The 22689-nt window shown below is 38.0% G+C and overlaps 1 protein-coding gene across 1 annotated transcript in view; it reads right to left on the bottom strand.

The window, feature by feature from the left end:
- Positions 1–5579: 5579 nt before the first annotated feature.
- Positions 5580–22689, bottom strand: part of LOC116254055 (CRS2-associated factor 2, chloroplastic) — a 42039-nt gene continuing 24929 nt past the window's right edge. The window contains exons 3-7 of the mRNA XM_031629108.2: positions 17711–17936; positions 10529–10656; positions 7348–7465; positions 7166–7246; positions 5580–6411 (exon numbers count right to left, since the gene is read on the bottom strand). Of these exons, the coding sequence (XP_031484968.1) occupies positions 6137–6411; positions 7166–7246; positions 7348–7465; positions 10529–10656; positions 17711–17936 (828 nt within the window). The 3' untranslated portion in view covers positions 5580–6136. The remainder of the gene's footprint in view (positions 6412–7165; positions 7247–7347; positions 7466–10528; positions 10657–17710; positions 17937–22689) is intronic.

Genomic DNA, 22689 nt, shown 5'->3' with positions numbered 1-22689 from the left:
AAACAATAACATATCTACTTGGTTTCAAGATGAAAAATTTAGGGGTGTTGCGATATTTTGTAAGAGTGGAAGTTGATAGACAACATGATCATTTGACATTGACACAACAAAAATATACTCTAGACTTCTTAAGCAAGACATGGATGACTGATTGCAAGCCTGTTAGCAATCCTAGTGTATTGAAACAGAAGTTGAGTTCAGAAGATATAGTTATATAATGAACCTACTCAATAACTTAATATTTTTTATGATACAATATCTTACAATTACCAAACCTGACATTGTTTACTCCATAAACCAAGTGACCCAATTCATGCATGCAGTTAGGGAGAGCCACATGGATGTTGTCAAAAGGATTTTCAGATATTTGAAGGGAACAATAAGAGACAGTCTAGTTTACAAAAAAAAATCAGTACGTCTACAAGAGACATGAACTTGTTACTTATACCGATGCATACTGGCTGGAGATCTTGATGAGAGAAGATCAGTGTCAAGTTAATGTGTTTTTATTGGAAAATAATTTACATCTTAGAGTAGTAGGAAATAGAAGACCATATCTCGGTCTAGCATGAACGCAAAATACAGAGTTATGGCAGCCGAGCTACAAGAGACATGAACTTGTTACTTATACCGATGCATACTGGCTGGAGATCTTGATGAGAGAAGATCAGTGTCAAGTTATTGTGTTTTTATTGGAAAATAATTTACATGTTAGAGTAGTAGGAAATAGAAGACCATATCTTGGTCTAGCATGAACGCAAAATACAGAGTTATGGCAGCTGAGACAGCTTATTTGAGTGAGGAATTTATTGGGTGATGTTATCACCCCAAAGTTTTTCAAAAGGGGAGTGCATTTTATTTTCACTCAAATCTCAATTATGTCATTTGGGTTGAATTCCTGGGCCTTTATCCCAATCCTAGACCCAAAATAAATTTGTGACTATTCGATCCAAAATGAATTTCTAAACCGTTGTCCAAACCCAAACACAAAATTCAAATTCAAACCCAACCTTAGACACAAGATTCAAATCCAAAATCCAAGTTTAAATCCAAATCAAGAATTCCAAACTTAGATTCCAAAGCTGAAATCAAAACAACAAGATTTGAATTTATGAGCACGGCGCGCGTGCATGAATTTTTCCTTTGTTTTATGTTTCGTTCTCGTGCTAAGATGCATTTTTCAGCCTAAATCGCTCACTAGAATGCGTTGACGACCAATTGAACCCAATCTGAATTTAAAACAAACCTAGAGTTACTCAAAACGGAGTTGGCCCACCCATTTGTAACAACAAACATTTTTTATACATATTTTAAATAAAAAATAGTTCTATACTAACAACCCTTTTATTTTCAAATCTTGAATTCAAATTTTGAATTTTGGCTCCAAAACTCTCTATAAATACCCCCACAATCTTCCCTCTTGAATTCAAATTTTGAATTTCAAATTTTAAATTTTGGCTCCAACAATCTCTATAAATACCCCCACAATCCTCCCTCTTGATCATGGGCTAACCCTTGAGAAATTTCTAATGCTTCTTCACTTGAAGATTTAGAATTTTCTTCTCCATTTCTCTCTTCTTTTCTTCTTCTTCTTCAAGTTCCTACTCTTCAAGAGAGCATGAAATGACATTAGAGGTATGTAATCCTCTTCTTGTTTTCGTTTTTGTTTTCCCTTGCTATCTCCCTATGGCCATGCAAGAAAGCTCTAAAGATTTTCTATCTGGAGTTGAGAGCTACATCTTGAGTGCACCAGGAGTATAAGCAATGTAAAATAAATTTCATTTCTTCATTTATCTCCAAAAATACGCTTGTTGTATTGTCTTACTCACCATTTATGCTTGAAGTGATACTCCTGCTTGATGTATTACTTTTCCTTAATTGATATGCAAATGTATGACAAAAATGAGTCTTTTGGGTTGAGATCTTTTCATTATTATGTTGATTTTTGAAGTTGTGACTTGTCCAACCGATAAAGCCTCTCACGAATTTGTACATCTTAATATGCATTCTTCATGTCATTCTCACGCTTAGTTTCTTTCTCAATCTCGATTAGGGACCCCAATGAGTGCTTTTATATGTTGTTCTTTATTTCATGTATGTTTGATTTTCTTCTATACCCAATGGTAGAAGAAATATATTTTCTTGTAGCCAACAAACTAATAATGTTTTTCATGTTCACATATAAAAATATTTAGAATCATATTTTCAAAATATTTTTGAAAGCAAGAACCCTCCCTAATGCGGCTTTGGAGACTTAGCTTAGGCTCTTGCATGAACTCAAATTCCTCTCCACCCTACCAAAAAATTGAAGACAGATATTTTAAGTCATTTCTTGATTTTTAATTTCATGAAGACACATACATATATACATGTTATATATGTATATGTGCACATGATGATGTTCTTTATCATTCTCTTCCTATGTTTTCATATTTTATTTTACAAATTTTCATATACACAAGAATGCATATATATATATATATATATATATATATATATATATATATATATATATATATATATATATATATATATATATATATATATATATATATATATATATATATATATATATATTTGTGTGTGTGTTCTATTTTCTCTCTTTAGAATCTTTTATATCTCTCTTCAAGTTAAATGTCTTCTCCTAATAAATTTCTTTTATATATATATATATATTTATTTATTTATTTATTTACTTATTTATTTTTTTCTAAAATCTCTCTTTCTCTTCAAATCAATAGCCTCTTTTTATAAACTTTCATATATGTATATGGTGATAGTATGTATACGTATATGTGCATTTCTCTCTCTCTCTTTTAAGAACTTTTTTTTTCTCTATTTAAGTTAATACTTCATTTTCAAAAGCTTTCACATACATATGTGTACTTATATGTATACATATATACATATATGTATACACATATAAAATACATATAAAGATATGTATCTCCCCATCTTTTAAAATCTTTCATTTAGTGATCTTTGAAATCTCTTTTTCTCTCTCTTTCTTTCTATGAGAGTATTTCATCTTTTCCATTCTTTTAGACATTTCTCTCCAAAGATATAAGGTTTTAACTTTTTTGAGAGTAATGATTTAATATTAGAATCATACTAGATGGTCTACAACCTCATTCCATTTTCAAAAACATACATATTTTTCATAACAATATTTACGACAATCTTATAAATAAAAAATGAAAAACTTAGATGTATGTGATGGTATGAATGCTTTTAGACGAATGTTATGCTTTTAGAAAGATCTTTCTTTCTATGAGAGTAATAACCCAATATTAGAATCATACTTGATGGTCTACAACCACATTCCATTTTCAAAAACATTTTTTTCATAACAATATTTAAGACAATCTTATAAATAAAAAATGAAAAACTTAGATGTATGTGATGGTATGAATGCTTTTAGACGAATGTTATGGTAGAAATGAATTATTCACTTCTAATCATGTAAGATCAATGCATTCATACATGCAACCTCATTTAACATCACTTATAGTCACAAGTACTTCTCGAAAAGAACTTAAGCAAGATGAGATGAAGCTCTAACTAGGTAGTAACTGAATTATAGCAAAACCTCAAACCTACTTAAATTCTTAAAAGAACACTAATTCCACTTCAAAATGATTTTCCAAGCTTTCTAAATGGTATTGTAAAGATTTCTCAATTCAATTTATTCTCAAATCAAAATTTTTACATTCTCAAATGATTCTTCAAAAACTTTTTCAAAAGTTTGAAACATCAAATCTTCAATATTTTCTCAAACACAACACCACATTTAGCATGAAAATGATGTTTAAGTGAAAAGAAATACATTAAGAATAAGTATAGCCCTTGAATTAATTACCCTCGGTATGGGCGTCAGAAATGGTCAATCCTTGTATCACGGGCAAATCCCTTTCTCTTTTATTTTCATAACAAAACCTCATTTTTCTCGAGCACTCCAAAAACCAAAAAAAGAATTGGGGATGCAAACAGGAGAATTAGGAGAATTAATCATTTGATCCTCCCCATTATGCAACAACTGAAGTGCTATCAACATAACTTTAATCCGATTCTTCATAGCATGATCAAACACATTGAAATTGATCAGCATTTTGTTTCGCAAAAGGTCGAGAATAAGGAGATTGAACCATGACATTGTCAAACGGATAATCAAGTTTCTAATCTCCTTACCAAGGGACTAACCAATCACCAATTATGGTTCCCACAAGGCGAGTTGTGCATGGTAAAAGATCATGTACAACTTGAGGGAGGGTGTTAGGAGGTGGCCCCAATGGGTTCAGATCTAGATCCCAATACATTTGGTTTGGGCTAACTTTTCTCACGTGCCATTAATTTGTCATAATGGAGTCATCTATAATTTTGTGTAACTATGTAGATTAATACACAACTTGTGAGGGTATATGTATGCTATGCAATCTAGGGCTGAATAGCTGGTAAGAAGAAGATGTTTTCCTCCTGACTTCTCTAAAGTCTTCTTCAAGGTATATTGCTACTGGAATAGTGCTGCGGTGAGGACTCTAGTTTGATCCATCAAAACTTATAGCCATTAGACAAGTGTCTTTGTATGCTAAGTGTCTGAAAGGACTTTGCATTTAGAAAAGAAGATCTTGAGAGAATCCGACCAAGGTCTTATTGCACAAGTAGGGAATCAGGTGCTCCTATAGAAGACTCCATCTAAGCTCAAAGAGCCTGGTGGCTCTATTATTCTTTTTGGCATTGGCAACATTCAAATTGAATGAGCTTTGCTAGATTTGGGATAAGTGTAAATGTTCTATTAGGTTTCTTTTATGACACACTTCAACTTGGAGAGATGGAACCAACATCAATGACAATCAAACTAGTAGAAAAATCAACTAAGATTCCACAAGGAATTTTGAAAGATGTGCTACTGAAGATTGAAGACTTTTATTTTCTAGTTGAGTTTGTTATCTTGGATATGGAGGGTGTAGATGCACAAAGGCAGACTCTCATTACTCTTGGTAGACCATTTTTTGCTACTACCAATGTGTATATCAACTTTTGCATCGGAGTAATGGTTAATTGTTTTGGTGTCAAGAAGGTGAGATTGGATGTATTTAATGCAGCTATGAGTCCAATAGGCAATGAGACATGCTATCAGATTGACATAGTTGAAAATATTATGGAAGAAACAATTGAAGAGTTTATGACATCTATCGTATATGATTTGTATGAAGTAGAGGATAGCCCGGATGTAGATCTGGATTCTCATGGGGATTTTATTTTTCCTAAGATAGGAGAGTAGTCATATGCCCATTCTCATTATTTTCCAAGGAAGAATTCCTTTGAATCTCTTCCTCCTTTGACTGAGGATCCAGTGCCTACCTGTTATAAAAGTAATCTTGTAGAGGTATTTCTGGTTTAACTTCAAATGCTTTTTAACTATTATAGTGGGAAGGGATGTATCCAAATAGAAGAATCTGTTAGCATCTCTCACTATGCCACGTTCCATTGTAAGTGACCGTGACTCGGTTTTCCTTAGTGCTTTTTGGTAGGAGTACTTCAAACTACAGGGGACGCAGCTTAAGATGAGTGCAACTACATTTTAACAAAGCATCTTTATTGTGGTCACAAATTTGTAGTAATGAATAAGTGATGTTCAGAGTCGTTCCACAATACATATACATTAAAAAAATAAACACCTGTGTAGTCAACCGCCTAAAACAGAAATAGGTAACTTGTCCATCCTGTTATCTACTTTGTTGACCAGAATGGCTTTCCCAATATGTACAGAGTTTAGACATTTGACTAGTCACTAGTAGAACATCATGGGTTACCATGATATTTCAAGGTCAACAAAGCAACCGGCATTCATTCTGAGACGGGATAAATCAGTCAACACCAGCGTAAACTTGTCATGAGTTGTGATGATAACAGGCATTAGGAGACCTGCTGTAGCTAGGCCAGTATCTCATCAATCAGTCCAGACATACCTGCTAATAGATCCATCACGATCATCATGAAGGATGTCATCACTTACATCAGCCAATCACACAGCCAAATTTCTAGGGACCTTTTCACAAGACAATTGGCAAGAAAGTGAAACCAATTGTTATATATCTCCGAATATAGGTTATTTGCTCCACCAGTACCACCAGTCTCAAAAAGAACCATCTTCAGCATTATCGTTGACCTTTAGTTCATTTCTTGGACCCTTCCCACACATTGCACCTGACAAAATGAGTGCTGGATAAGAATGTTCTCTTGCTTGGGAATAGCCGCTAAACTTCTCTATTTTATCCAGAAGCTCATCAGGATCTAAATCAATCTCATCCAAAAGAAGTGCTTTATGTGAATCTAAAGCATGTTTCCACAGCAGAATCATTCTCCCACTCATCTTTCCCACTGATTTATCAATTCTACCATTTTCCCAGCCTGCAATTTCAATGAAACTTTCTGTTAACACCAGAAAAACTTGTTCATACTGCATGAAGATTATAATGTATTGGAGAATTCTTGTGAATTTTTTTTTTAAGTATGCCGAAAAGGAAAACAAGCTGGCTGGTTTAGCAACTGAATATAGAATATGATTATGTGCACAATTTCCACAAACAAGGAAATGGTTCCATGCTCCGAAGTAGCATACATATTGTGGCACCGTAGGGACTACATCTTTAAGTTTAAACTGGAATCAAGGTATCTAAACAATAAAAATTAATTTCTCGGCTAAAACATAAGGCCTTTATGAACTGGAAAACACCAAATGAAACCACACCAAAATACTGAGCAGAAATCAAGAAGCAATGTCGAATACAGTCATTGGTATGTAAAGGGAGAGGGTTTCACGAAAAGGGAACATGACAAGTACAACAACTTTAGATAGTGTTATGGAACTACGTGCATGTGGAATCTTCACAGGGATGTCAGCAAAGCATCATCACAAGCAAGTCATCAGTTCCCATAAACTGAGATCTGAGACACATTTCCAGGGAACGATGTATAGACAAAACAGCCACATGTCAATTTGCATGTGGTTCATCAGAATTCAGCTAAATGGAATATTACGTCCACGTATTAGGTTAAATAAAGAGATTAACAATGCACTCTTTTAGTACTACAAATTAGACATTTTTTGACATAAAAATTTTCTCACAAAACACAAAGATCCCAATAGTATAACCTTACACACCTTGATCTGTTTCTCCACTGTAATTATCATATGGCAGAGTTTCCACATCATCAAACTTTGAAGTATCTTCAGCTACATCACCTGCAATTTCAACTTTTTAACATTAACTTACCAAAACAGTGGCAGCCATCCTATGACCCACAGTATGATGAGTAATGAGCCATCCAAACTGATGCCATTACCAGCAAGGGAATCAACTAACAATGACTGTGCTTCCTGGTACATTGACCTCCAATCTTTACCTCTCCACATTAAAATTTGTTCTTGATCAAAAGAAAGCAAAACACATGGAACCAATTCCTGGCCACGAAACAAGCAAATCTGAATGTTAATGATTTGAGATCAGCAAACTGCACTTGACAAGCTTGTAGAAGTAACCCTTGTACGACAAACTTGGAAAATAGTCTTCAAATCACAAAGGCGAGAGTGAAATAAATTCATAAACACAAAAAGCTCATGGAATGTGTCTCATCAACAAATATAAATGCTCACAAAAACATTATAAGAACGAGGATATGAAGTGTTAACAATTAGCACCATATTCCGCCAGGCTGGAAAACTTTGTTATCCTTCTCTTGTGACTATGTAGACACTCCAAAACAAATACTTTCAAAAAAGAAAGATTTGTAAAGATACAATGTGCCAAATGGATAGCTCATAGAATAAAAAATCCACTATGGTCATACGACCTTGTTTCTGTACTTACTCCTGATACTTTTTATGCACACTAGAAAACAACACTTGAACAGGGATGGAGTATACATGGTAGAGAATTCATGTAAATGTAATTTCTTAACAACTTCAATAGTTTTTTAAAAATCTGTTCTTATTCATTTAAAAGGCATGATCTTCTACCACTGAAATTAAAAAAGAATATAATATTCTTCATGATTCTTCTACATTTTAAATTCTCATTATCATATATAATACATTTGTGAAATTATGTTTATAATTCAAATGTTATCCATATCGCACAATACGGCGTATCGTATAGGTTTGAAAAATCTATATGGCACACCAGGAATACACGATACACCATCTATCATAGGCATATTTCCTGTATCGTGCGATATGGTTGTCATATCGTACGATAGAGGTGATACACCCCCATATCAAATGATGCATGACAAAATGACTGAGTCCCTTTTCCTGTTTTTTTTCTTTTGCTAAATAGTCCCTCCCCACACTTTCTAAACATCTTTAAGAGCTGTGGGAGAGAAAGCTTTTGCTAGTTTTCTAGAAAAAAAAAAAACATTAGTGCGAGAAATTTCGATTTGAAGGCATTGAAGCAATAAAAAAATAAATATGAAGATGATTATGATTTTGATTGATGATAACCATGATATTAGCACTTGGTAGTGAAGAGTGAACGATTATATGTTGTAAACTTGTGATGTGATGTAATCAGAAACACTACTTAAAATTTAAAATTTTCATTGATGCTTATCATGTTAATCTTTGATCTCTCATTTCTGATGTGTTGTTGATATATTATGGCTTATGAAGATTATCCATGAATGTTCTTTCTGTGATTAATTTTGTATATGAAATACATTTTCCTGATTTTTTCTGATTTTTTTCTCAATTTTCTTAATTTTTTGAATTTTTTTAATGAATCATTAACTTTACAATATGCTATGCTACATTTACAACATGTTACGATATAGAATATAGGTCAGCCCGACCAATAAGCATTGTGATGCACCTTTTGCAACATTGGTTCATATTATTCTCTAGTTTTTAAACTTCAAGCTTGTTTAAGCTTCATTTTTATATTATTATAATTTTTTTGTCAAGTTACAAACTCAAGACTTAGTTAAGATGAAATCTTTTCTATTATTCTAATTTGTTAAAATATAAGCAGACAAAATTAGATCAAGAACAGAACATTCTTTTAAGATCAGTAAGCCAGGATGGGCCCTAAATAAAACTTCTAAGACCAAAACATTAATATGCCAAAACATGATCTTCTTCTGTCCCTCTCTCTGTATCTATCTATCTATCTATCTATCTATATATATATATATATATATATATATATATATATATATATAAAATATTATATCGAGATAGAGAGAGACAAAAGAAGATCAGTCTGCTGCCAGATGTTGCTACATGACAAAATATTTGAAAACCGTCTCTCAAAATACCATGCAACAAAGGCAATAGCAACGGTTTATGGTATAATGATGGTTTATGGTGTTCTTGATGATAGCTTGCAGTACGTTTAGCTACAGTTTAAATATTTAGTCATATGGCAATATCTGGTAATCAGCTGATAATATATATATATAATATTTGTATTTGTCTATCTGAATTTTTTAAAATTTTGTGTTGCTAAAGACTGCCACAAAAGGTGCATTCGGTCACTAAAATTTGTGGCCAAACAACTGGCTGTTGTCTGCACCTTCCGAGATAGCTTCCAGCAGGGAAAAAAAAATCCGGCTATAAAGGTACACAGCTGACTTCAATTCCTCATATAATATAAGGCTTTTAAGTATGAAATAGCTAATACAGTTATAATACCCAAGTCGCTATACTAAAACTGTTGCAGAGACAACCCATCAACTTGAGTAAGAAAGGAGGATTAGCAAATACTAGGATACAGCATTTACAAAGGCTAATGAAGTTGCCTAGATTACCTATAAAAAGTTTTACCAAGACGGCCATATGTTTTTAAAACTTACATATATACATATTGTGTGAATCACACTTTTAAAAACCCAAATGCCCCCATATACAACATTAAAATACATCAAAACTTAGTACAGTAAATGTCATCTTTAAAAAATTGTAAAAACGAAATTAATAAGACATAATTGCTACTCGTCAAGCTTCATACGTATTAAGATATATACATATAACAAACACACCACAAAACCTTCAAGACATTATAATTTGGACAGTTACTCCAAAAAATGTAAAATAAGATCTCTGAATTTCCATAGGCAACCTATTTTATTCATCTATGTCACGTGGGTCTGGGTGCAAAGCATTTTCAAAAGTACCAAGTATAATGTTGCTGTGTCCAACCTGTTCATAGGACTCCATATTCTTCGCTTCCAGTTTAGCAGCATATCTGATTTATAATTCTGCCACTTAGATTTTTCCAGGACAGAAAGATCAAGTTTTAAAATTTTGGAAAAGTGGCACATGAAATACAAGAAGTTAAAGGTTTAGGTACTCTTCTTTCCTATAATTTACACCCACGCCAATTCAAACAAGAAAAATATGCATCATATGATGATATTATTCAGGTACAATGTGCTAGCTTATTAATGATATATCGCAAATAGCCAGACAATGGACATGATACTTTCCATGCTACAAAACAAAGAAAACAAAAATAAAATAGATACTAACCATAAGCTTTGCACCTAACTTTTTATAGTCACTTGCATGCATTCCTTGGCAATTTATCTTGACCAAGCAACTTCCCTCAAAAGCTTCTCGAACATCCTTCACAAGATTTATATAAACTCCATTTTTTGCTGTAAGGAAGGTTTAGACATAACACTTAGTCAATAGAGACTCCCACAAAAAGAGAGATAAAAACTGGCCATTTACCATGCTAACATTCGAAGGACCAAAATAGGCATCATAATTAGCCACTTGGGACTCCTAAAAGGAGGAGATGAGGTTCTAAACAATTATGTCTAAAAGCTAGGAATTAGAAAATAAAGAAGTAACAAATGCTAATGTTTTAAGGACCAAAGTAGGGATTAGCTGTTAGATGTGCTTATATTTGTCATATGTGCTTTGATTACTGGATCCATTAAGATGTGCTTACTATCCAGAAATGAAACTTGTGAATGTTCTGGTCTTCCATAACCTATGTTTTGTACAAGTGACTGCATATCATAGAGGCTGTGGGTTGTAAGGATTGTTAAAACATTCTTCTCTGATTTTTTGTCGTATTATATTTTTCCTTTTTTGTTTATACTTTGAAAACCTTTGTTTTTATCTCTGTGTCCCAAGAATCAGTTTCACTTAATAAAATAAGAATAGCCAATTTTATTTTGTTGGTAAACTTCTTATTTCTTAATTCCAGCCATCATTGTCGAATATTAAATCGGCATCTATGTTCTTTGTGACTGCTGACATAATCTGTCCTTCCTACTGCTTCTGTTATTGTCTCAGACTGCTTTAAGGGCAAAAATTTATTTCCTATAGAGTCATTAGTTTTGTCCTCCTGGAATCCAATCTAAATTCTAAGTCTTTTAATTCCTTGAGTTATCGTTTCAATCGTTCCTGTAGAAACACACACCAAGATGGAGAGAAAGAAAAGGAACACACAATATACGTGGAAAACCTCAAAGAGAGGTGAAAAACCACGGAGAAGCTCTAACCTAGGTGCACAACCGCAACCCTAGGAGAGAGAAAATGTTATTCCACTTAATCAACAATTACACCATAAGTGGGATTAAATAAGAGGGAAAAACGTCTAGGGTACCGAGCCACTCTCGGTACCCGTGCCAATGGGACCGGGTCTGGATCCAGACCCGGTTCCCTATACATGATATGTTAACACTCCCCCTCAAGCTTGGCATACATGTCAAACATGCCAAGCTTGCTTACATTTTTCTCGAATTGAGATGTACATAAGGCTTTGGTTAGAACATCTGCAATTTGATCTTCAGACTTCATATAAGGTAGGATCAACTCCTTTGAATCTATGCGTTCCCGTATGAAGTGGCGATCAATCTCCACATGTTTAGTTCTGTCATGCAGAACGGGATTATTCGCAAGATTAATTGCAGACTTGTTGTTGCAGTACATCCTCATCTTCTCTTCTGTTTCAACACCAATATCTGTTAGGAGAATCTTTAACCATAACATTTCTGTAACTCCCATAGCCACAGCCCTGTATTCAGCCTCAGCACTGGATCTAGAGCATACTTCTTGCCTCTTACTTCTCCAAACAACCAGGTTACCCCCTAGAAAGATGTAGTACCCTGTGGTAGACCTCCTAGTATCAGTACATCCTGCCCAATCTGCGTCAGAGTATCCTTCAATATTAAGTTGGTCTTGCTAGAGTAACCCTTTTCCTGGGTCATTCTTTAGGTACCCCAACACTCTTTCTGCACTCTTCCAGTGACAATCAGTAGGAGCATGCATAAACTGACTCAACACATTCACAGCATAAGTAATATCAGGGCGAGTAAGAGTAAGATAGATGAGTTTACCAACCAGCCTCTGATACCGCCCTTTTCCTTCCTCATCTAGGATGTTACCAGTTTTGATGCTTATCTTTGTACCAGACTCCATTGGAATTAGAAAGGGTCTGCACCCAAGTTTGCCTGTCTCCTTTAGAAGATCCAGAGTGTATTTCCTTTGGCTCATAACCAGCCCTGTCTCTGACCGAGCAATCTCTATCCCCAGAAAGTACCTTAGTTTACCCAAATCTTTAAGATCAAATTCAGCAGCTAACCTCTCCTTCATCTTTTTTTTCTCTTCTTCATCGTCACCTGTGACTATCATATCATCAACATACACAAGAAGAAGACTCACCAGGCCATCTCTCTGCTTAATGAATAGGGTGTGATCACCATTTCCCTGTTTGTATCCATTTGTCTTCATCACTATCCTCAGTCTTTCAAACCATGCTCTAGGAGACTGCTTTAATCCATACAAGGCTTTCTTGAGATGACAGCATTTTCCGCTTTGAACATATCCAGGAGGCATACTCATATAGACCTCTTCTTCTAGATGGCCATTCAGGAATGCGTTCTTAACATCAAGTTGATCCATGCTCCACCCCTTTTTCACGGCAAGAGCTAATATGACCCTCACAGTTTTCAGTTTGGCAACAGGGACAAAGGTTTCAAGATAATCAATACCATATTTCTGGCTGAACCCCTTTGCAACAAGTCGAGCCTTATACCTTTCCACAGTACCATCTGGTTTGTACTTCACATTGAACACCCACTTTGAACCAACTAAATGAGTCCCTTTGGGAATATCCACAACTTCCCAAGTGTCATTCTTTGCCAAGGCATTCATCTCCTCTGTCATGGCCTGTAGCCATTTAGGATCCTCTCTAGCATCTTCCACACACCTGGGAATAACAGACTTAGACAAGGATGTTATAAAGCATTTGTAATTCTTACTCAATTTCGCATAAGAGACAAATCTCTGAATAGGATGAGAAGTACAGGACCTGGTGCCCTTGCGCAGGGCTATAGGAAGCTCTTCATTGATTAGACTTGGGTCATCCGGGGAGCTCACAGGATTGGGATTGGTTACATCAACATTTTCAATCACATCTGTCTTCTTCCTTCTGTACACCTGGCCGAACAAATGATCACGGGCTGTAGGCTGATTATCAACAAGACCCTCGTCCATGTGACGGTCTCTATCATCTCTGACTGTGTCTGCCACACTGTCACTGGCCTTGTAATCCAAGAAATCCGTAAACTGAATCAACTGATTTGAGGAATACTCTTCACTACTGTGCCCTAGATACTCCCCCTGAAGAGGATTCACATGAAAGTATGCCTCATGTTCATGGAAGGTGACGTCCCGGGAAACATAGACTTTAGAGGTGGTAGGATCAATACATTTGTATCCCTTCTGAGTGGAGGAATACCCCAGGAAGACAGCCTTGACAGACCGAGGATCAAGTTTCTTAAGGGTGGGACTATGGTCATGAACAAAACAGACACACCCGAACACCCGAGGAGTAAGAGGCCAGGGATTCTGAGTAGGCCAAAGCATAGAGTACGGGGAATGGCCCTGCAACACACGGGTAGGCATACGGTTGATAAGGTGGGCACTAGTGAGAAGCGCATCACCCCAGTAGCGCTTGGGAACCTGACGATGGAACAGAAGGGCCCGGGTAACATCAAGCAAATGGCGATTCTTCCGTTCAGCCACGCCATTTTGGGGAGGTGTGTAACTACATGACGTTTCATGAACAATACCCTTGCTCTTCAAGAAATCATCTAGGGATTGAGAGACATACTCTCTAGCATTATCGGTGCGAAAAGCTTGGACAGACGTCTGAAACTGAGTCTCAACAAGGGCCACAAAGTTTTTGACAATAACGGGAACTTCACTACGTTCTTTCAACAGATACACGAACGTACAACGGGAGTAATCATCAATAAGGGTCATAAAGTAATGAAAACCACGACAAGTGGGTACTTCCGAAGGACCCCAAACATCAGAATGAACCAAAGCAAATGGACGAGTGGTTTTATTGAATGAAATAGGGTACGAGGCCCTAACATGTTTAGCCAACTGACACACTTCATAGGTGAAGGAGTCCATGGAAACAGAATGAAACAAACGAGGAAACAACTTCTTAATCAATGGAAACGGAAGATGACCAAGCCTCTCGTGCCATCGCATAATAGTAGATCTGTCTTCTACGCTTGACAACTGTCCACTAGTGGCTGAAATAAGAGCGGACGCAACCTGCACAGGCAGTCTGTAGAGTCCATCAATAGCCGAACCAATCCCAATCTTCTGCCCCGTCACCAAGTCCTGCAGGAAACACCGATCAGCAGAAAAGATCAGATTACAGTTCAGTTCTTTAGTAATACTGCTGACAGATAGCAAATTCACAGGAATATTGGGAACATGAAGAGCATTATGAAGACAGTATTTATTTAACAAGGACAAACTCCCTTTTCCAGCCACAGAGATAGACGAACCATCAGCCATAGATACACGTTGCTGCCCCGAAGACAATTTGTATTCTTGGAACATCTTAGGGTCCCCTGTCATATGATGCGTAGCACCACTGTCAACAATCCAATCACCATGTGAGGAATTACCTTGGTCACTAGTAGCCACGAGAGCTTGGGCTAACTTAGCCCCCTCAGACGTGGAAGTATCCTCCTGAGTAGTAGACAGCCGGCTGATATACGCTTGTAGTTCTTTGATTTGATCGGAGGAAAGCTTAGATTTGGCAACATTTGACGGACTACTCTGACTAGGCTCAGGCACAGAAGGACTCCGGCGGCTAGAAGGAGGACGACCCCGGACAAGCCGCCTCTCAGGATGAAGATCCCAACAAAAATCAACAGAATGTCCTGATTTGTTGCAATGGCTACACCGCCGAACAGGACGCTGTCCAATCCCAGAAACACGACTAACAAAGGCTGAAGGAGAACTCCCCTGACTGGTGTCAATATGCATCACCTGTCGACGCTGTTCTTCAGATTCCACACGGGCATACACCTCTTCAATTCCGGGGACCTCGTCACAATTAAGAATTTGGCTCCTAATAGATTCAAATTCATCGCGTAAGCCTCCGAGGAAAAGAAACGTCTGATCCATCCATTCTTTGTCCCAGTACAAGGCATGATCAGACCCACAGTGCCAGTCATCATTCACATGGTAGTCAAGTTCCTCCCACTTAGTCTTTAGGGCTGCAAAGAAGGCGGCTACAGACAAGTCACCCTGTTTAAGAGAGTATATGCTACGTTTGATTTGGTACGTACGCAATACTCTCTTCTTACGGCCATACATCCGTGCAAGCACAGTCCACATGTCGTAGGCAGTCGATTTACGCAAGATCAAAGGCTGAATATCTGCAGAAACAGAACTAATAATCCATACTTTAACCTGACTATCTTCCAACGTCCAAGTAGCCCATCGCGGATCGGTTTTTGAAGGTGCAGGCTTCTCCCCAGTAATGTAGGGCAGGCGACCACGACTGGTTATCCCAATTTCTAGGGCATCCGACCAAGAGAGATAGTTATCCTTGTTCAGCCGGATGGAGGTGACTTGAACAGGCAAGATCTCGCTCTTGGTATTGCTGCCCGAGTCTAGGGCATCATCGATCTTGAGGGACATCTCCTCGGCCATCACAATCACCAAGGAGAAAGAATACCCAGCACCAGAGACGACAAACAAGAGGCAGCGGCGCTGTACGGCGGCGGTGTGGAAGAGAGCGACGGCGGTGGGCAGCGGTGGCGCGGGACGGCGGCGGCGCTGAAATGGGCGACGGCGGCGCTGGACAGCGGCAACGCAGCAGAGAACAACCGCGCTGGACGATGGCGGCGCAGCAGCGGCAGAAAAAAAACGGCGGAAACAGCAGCGGCAAAGAAACACGGCGGAAACACGACTATCACACCAACGATCTCTCACGCGTTGGCTCTGATACCATGTAGAAACACACATCAAGATGGAGAGAAAGAAAAGGAACACACAATATACGTGGAAAACCTCAAAGAGAGGTGAAAAACCACGGAGAAGCTCTAACCTAGGTGCACAACCGCAACCCTAGGAGAGAGAAAATGTTATTCCACTTAATCAACAATTACACCATAAGTGGGATTAAATAAGAGGGAAAAACGTCTAGGGTACCGAGCCACTCTCGGTACCCGTGCCAATGGGACCGGGTCTGGATCCAGACCCGGTTCCCTATACATGATATGTTAACAGTTCCCAATTCATGCTGTCTTCCACCTTTCTACCTCTGTATCAGCCGAACGATGACAATTTTTTGACTTGGAAAAGGCAGATCATTCCCTTCATTAAGAGTTATTTCTGTCTGCACATTTAGATGACACAATTTGGTAAACCAAAATTTATTCTGCAATAAAACAAGGACGAACAAAGGAGTTGTGACAGTTACATGAAGACCTTGAATATGATTCATGGATGAAGGATCAACCTTGTCACAAGGTTAACGCCAGATGAATGCACGGCCAAGGAGTTAGAAGACAACTCAGTTAGTACATATGCTCAGATTTTTTAATCCAGAGTTATCTTCCTCAAGAAAGGAGGTCCTTGACCATGATGAAGTACTTGAATAAAGTGAAAACAACTACTTGCACATAGCAGTCCTGGAGTTCCCATTTCCTCTAGCAGGTATACCATGTATAAGTTCTTATGGCTTCTAGATTGTGGTGTCTCATGTCATATGACATCAAATGAGGCCATTTTGACAAATTATCATCCTTGCTCTGATTTCTTTAAAACTGCAAATGGTTCCTCCATGTCCATTATCATTTCCTGTCCTGGGAATAAACTGCATGTTGACGATGTTATCATTTTCCTCCTCTTACTGTAAATCTAATTTTTGTTGGTCAAATAACCAAACAAGACTGTACTGTCACCTTTTCTCCTATAGATTGTGTTGTGCAGGATCAATACAGGGAAGAAAATTGGGATTGGTCAGAGGGAAGTGATTTATACTATCTTGACTAATTAGACATGAGTTCTTTAAGGAGCGAGAAGGATGGGTCATATGCATCAGTAAAGGATGAATCAATGTTGTGGCATCAAAAATTAGGACATGTTTCAATAATTCAAACTGAAAATTATTTTAGAATTTTTGATGGATCCAGGGTTCGCGAACATGATTGACGTGAATATCATTGCGAGAAATTTTTGCCACCAAAATATAGCATAATTAAGTCACGTAAAGCTGAAGATTTCACTAAATTAAAAACTTCAGGTGAGTTTGATACAAAAACATATATTAGTGATTACAACCATGTTTCACCCAAATCAGTGTCGTTGGCACCAAATTCCACCAAAACAATTCAAAGTTATACAATAATCCCCAGAAGAGAAAATAGAAGGTACCTAGCTTGCAAATTGGTAATAAATTTTTTCCCTTCTGTCTCAACTCATCTGCTTCAAGTTTGGTCAGTCCAGTTGGAGCTTCTTGAATAAGTTTTGGATAGACAGGAGCAGCAGGTTTCCACAACATTACTGGAAGCTGTGCACGAGTATGATGGTTGTAGTTTCTTCCTCGAAAGAGGTATACAACACCACCAACCCTGTGGATGATCTTGCCACTAGTTTTTTCCTGCCATTACACAGGGATAACGTTTAGAAAACCAAAAAAAAAAAAAAGAAGAAAACAACGGTTATCCCATCAAGAAATCTCACTAGACCCTTGCCCATAAGTGTTGGAAAAGTTAAATTGCATTGCATTGCACCCAAAAACTTCCTTGATGTGTGATGCTTTTTTCTGCCTCAACTGCCTTAAAAAACCAAAGCGAACATCTCTTTCACCCTTGATGAAAAGCATTACAAAAAATGAAAAAAATGAAAAAAGTGAAAAAAAGCGAAAAAACGTGTTAAGAACACACTAAAAACGTGTTTTTTCGTTTTCAACGTTTTTTTTTTCAAAAAACGCGCTTTTTAAAGTTTTAAGTGGCAATTTAATTTTTTGCATTTTTTCGCATTTTTTCGAAAAAAACGTGTTTTTGTGACTACATTATAAATTAATTTTTTGCAGATACACATCGAAAGCCAAGGACCCTAGGGATAAATGAAAGAAATGATGTTGGAAGCTCCGTGAGAGTGTGAACAGAATTCTTAGGAAAAAGAAAGATGAAGAAGATACATAACATTATTACAAAAATAAATGAAAAAGGAGCGCCATATTTTATCTTGGAAGCTTAGCAAGATTGATAGCTAGATTGTCCCCAGCCTTTTGAACTGTGAGAAAGGTAATGAAGCTTAGAGTCATCTCAAGAATGTGTACTGAAAAAGATATCTGCGTCCTAAAATGTCTAGAAGCATCAGAAAAGGAGATAAGAACCTTAGACACTAGTATTTTGAGATATCTTCCATATGAAACTAAATAGATTAATCTGAACCTGGATGGAATGCATTTATGTGAAATATGATATGTTGAAAGGAAAACACTTTTCTGCTCTTCCGTAATGCTTAAATCAGAGTTAAACAAACATGGGACCCACTTGTCATGCCTCCTCCTTCTGTCCTTCACCTCTAATGAAGCTCTTAGTACACTTAATAGCAAAGACAGTTTTTAGAATGGGCAAAATTATTAAAAATGACACCAACACAGCCTCAAGATAAATTCAAACATTTAACAATGAAAACAATAGCATCAGCATAATACAATGCTTCATAAAGACATGTAAAACCTATAAGCTACCTCACAAGGAGTGACTACAGGATGTAAGTGGATCTACAAGGTTTAGAACCAAAGTAATCAGACCACAAAATTTATTTATAGCTAAGGGCTGTTAACAAAACTATTAAAGAGATTACAAAGACACCTTTGCATTTGTGAAACCATCAGGATCCTCATGATGTATCTTGGAAATCATAATTTTATTAAAAGCTTAAAAAATATTAAAATTTTACAAAATCTAAAAGTAGAAAAAAATCATTAAGAAAGACACAATTCTACGGAAAATGATACTAAGAAACACATGAAAATCAAGAATATGTGGTGCCGAGGACTCACATAACCAAAAATTAAAACTAAAACTGGAAACCTAAAGACTTTGTCAAATATCTTAAGGTCGTTAAGATACATATGCAACAAAGGAAAAAAAAAAGCAAAATTATGCGGTAGAGTGCATGAAAAGTGTTGCGATAGAGAGAGAAAACTTTTCTGTTCTTCATCACATAACCCTAATCTCATATTAAAAGAGATTAGGGTGTCGACAATATATTCACAATTTCAATCCACTAAAAATAAGAAAACAATAAGTAGACCCATTTCCACTTTCTAATATTTTAGAACGACTCTAGAAAACTTTTACACTCCCCCTCAAGCTGGAGCATATATATCAATCATGCTCAGCTTATTACATCCTCTTAAGAAATCTCCGATGGGGAGAGCCTTAGTAAACATATCAACTGCTTGATCTTCAGAAGAAACATGAATCGTCCTTGTTGACGGATATTGGTGTATGGGTTCAGGTCTGGACCCGATCCAATATGTCCTAATTAGGGCATACTTATATCATTGTAACTCTAATCTTTGATGTTAATGAAATCTTAAGAGAGAGAGAGTCTGGCTGCTAGTGGGCACCAGCTCCTCCTCATCTGTGGTTTTTTTCCTCTTGTTGAGAGTTTTTCCACGTTACATCGTGTTCCTCGTTTTCTCTTTCTATGTGTTTGTGTTTCTACATGGTATCAGAGCCAACGAGGTTGAGACGTTTTTGGTGATCGTGGTGTTTTCTCCACCCGCCGTTGCTGCTGCCACTACCGCCACTGCCGTCGTCATCACCACTGCCGCCATCTCCGCCGCCGCCGTTTCCAACCGGCTGCGTCGCCCTGTGCACCGTCGCCCTGTGCGCCATCACCGCCGCCGCCGTGGTGTTTTCTCCACCCACCGTCGCCCTTGCTCCACCGCCGTCGACCTTCTCCCTGACGTCGTCCTTGCTACCATGACTTTCTCCTTGACGTCGCCCTTCCTGCCGCGACTTGCTCCCTTGACGTCGCCTGTGCTGCCGCTGCTGACGTCGCCCTTGCTCTTTGCTTCCGCTGGTACTTCCTGTTGTCGCCGGTTCCGCCCGTGTTTTACCGCCGCCCGTGCCCTTTGTTGGACTGGCCCGAGATTATGGCAGCCTCTTCTTCCTCTACCGTTAACACCAATCAATCTGAAATCGGGGTCTTTAAAACTGAGAATGTTCCCGCTCAGGTCATTACTCTTCGACTTACAAAAGAGAACTATTTTCCGTGGTCGGCTGCTATGACTATGGGGATTGCTGCCCGCGGTCGGATTGCCTATATCGACGGAAGGAACCCTGAACCGGCAAAGACAAGTGGTGTCTGGGACACTTGGTTTCTTGAGGATAATCAAGTGAAAACTTGGATTGTCAACTCTGTCTCCGCCGATATTCAGCCCCTTATCCTTTGGAAGAAGACTGCAAGAGACATGTGGGTAGCCTTAGAGCAAATGTATGGCCAAAAGAAAACGGCAATTCGTACTTACCAAATAGTGAAGACTGTCTATGGCCTTCGACAAGGGAACTCTTCTGTTGCAGATTACTACGGGGCTTTGAAAGCCAAGTGGGAAGAGCTTGACTATCATTCTGATATTCCTTGGCATTGTCCCCAAGATCAGGCCCTTTATGTAGCTCAGGTATGGGAAAACAGGGTGTTCCTCTTTCTAGCTGGTTTAAATGATGAGTTTGAAGGTGTTAGAAGCTAGATTCTGAATTCAGGAGAGGTGCCCAGTATTGAAGATGTGTACTCCTGTGTTGAAGCAGAAGAACAAAGAAGGCTGGTTACAAATGAGGGCAAGAGGGATCTCGTGCCCTATCATGAGAGATCCGCTCTTGTGAGTCGTGGTCCTGGAGGCCCGACCAGATCTCTTCGCAGATGCACTCACTGCAAGAAAACTGGTCATACCGTGGATTATTGTTGGGATCTTCACAAAGGGAGGTCTTCTAATTGGGAAGATGCCTGTGTCTGAGGTGCCCAAATCCAGTGGAGAAAAAGTCTCCATCTCTGCTGACCAGATTCGTGAACTGAGGGCCTACTTAGGTCGGATTGATGTCAACCATGCCGAGACACCAAATGAGACAAAGGCTAATCATGCTCTTGCAGTTATTGGCGATACAGGTAACTCTTCTGTGGGGGAATGGATTGTGGATAGTGGTGCCACTCACCACATGACAGGTAACCCAAAATTATTTCATGAATATAAGTTATCTTCGAGAAGGGAACGAGTTTCTCTTGCAGATGGTTCCTCTACTGTTGTGGCAGGCGAAGGGACTCTGTCCTTGTTGGATAAATTTCATGTGCGGGGAGCATTACATGTCCCCAGTTTCCCTTAAATCTCTTGTCAGTTAGTAAACTTACTAAAGAGCTGAACTGTGAACTCATTTTTTCTGCCAACCATTGTGTTTTGCAGGACTTGGTGACAGGGAAGAGGATTGGGATTGGTTTGGCGTCTGATGGCCTATATCGTTTTCCAATACATGTGGCTACAGCTCTTGTGACTGCGATCAGCAAGACAGAGAAACGAAGAGAAGATTGTCTTCAGTCCTTCTTGTACTGGCATGAACATTTTGGGCATTTACCTTTTGGGATGTTAAAACAGTTGTTCCTCGATTTGTGTTCTTTGAATTTGTCTTTGATTTCCTGTTATGTGTGTAAGTTTGCCAAACATGTGCGGGCTTCGTACCCTATTTCTACTAGTTGTGTTAATGAAGTTTTTTCTTTGGTTCACTCGAATGTGTGGGGGCCTTCGAGAATTCATACCCGTCAAGGTTTTCAATACTTTATCACTTTTATTGATGACTTCTCTCGGGCTACTTTTGTGTACTTATTAAAAGATCGCAGTGAGGTTCCTCAGATCATAGAGACCTTCATTCTTCTTGTGTATACTCAATATGGTAGGACTATTAAAACCTTTCGGTCCGATAATGCCCGTGAGTATATGTGTCAGTCTGTTGAGGATTTTCTTCGAAAAAGGGGGATTGTTCATGAGACGTTCTGTAATTATACCCCCCCACAAAATGGGGTAGCTGAAAGGAAAAATCGCCAGCTTCTTAATGTCACCAAGGCACTTCTGTTTCAGAGAAATCTTCCTAAACACTATTGGAGTGATGCAGTTCTCACTAGTGCGTATCTCATCAATCGCATGCCCAGTCGTGTTCTGAATGGTCGGACTCCCCATTCGTTACTCCCCGGCAGTCGTCAACCATTTTTACTCCCCTCTCGTGTTTTTGGTTGTGTGTGTTTTATACATAATCACAGTCTCAATATTAAGAAACTTGATCACAGGTCTATCAAAGGTGTGTTTGTTGGGTATTCCCCTACTCAGAAAGGATACAGATGTATTG

Source organism: Nymphaea colorata, chromosome 5 (genome assembly GCF_008831285.2).
Source record: "Nymphaea colorata isolate Beijing-Zhang1983 chromosome 5, ASM883128v2, whole genome shotgun sequence".
In the NCBI taxonomy this organism is placed as follows: domain Eukaryota; kingdom Viridiplantae; phylum Streptophyta; class Magnoliopsida; order Nymphaeales; family Nymphaeaceae; genus Nymphaea; species Nymphaea colorata.
The sequence above is the reverse complement of the archived record's forward strand: the minus strand, read 5'-3'. Positions and strand labels throughout refer to the sequence as shown.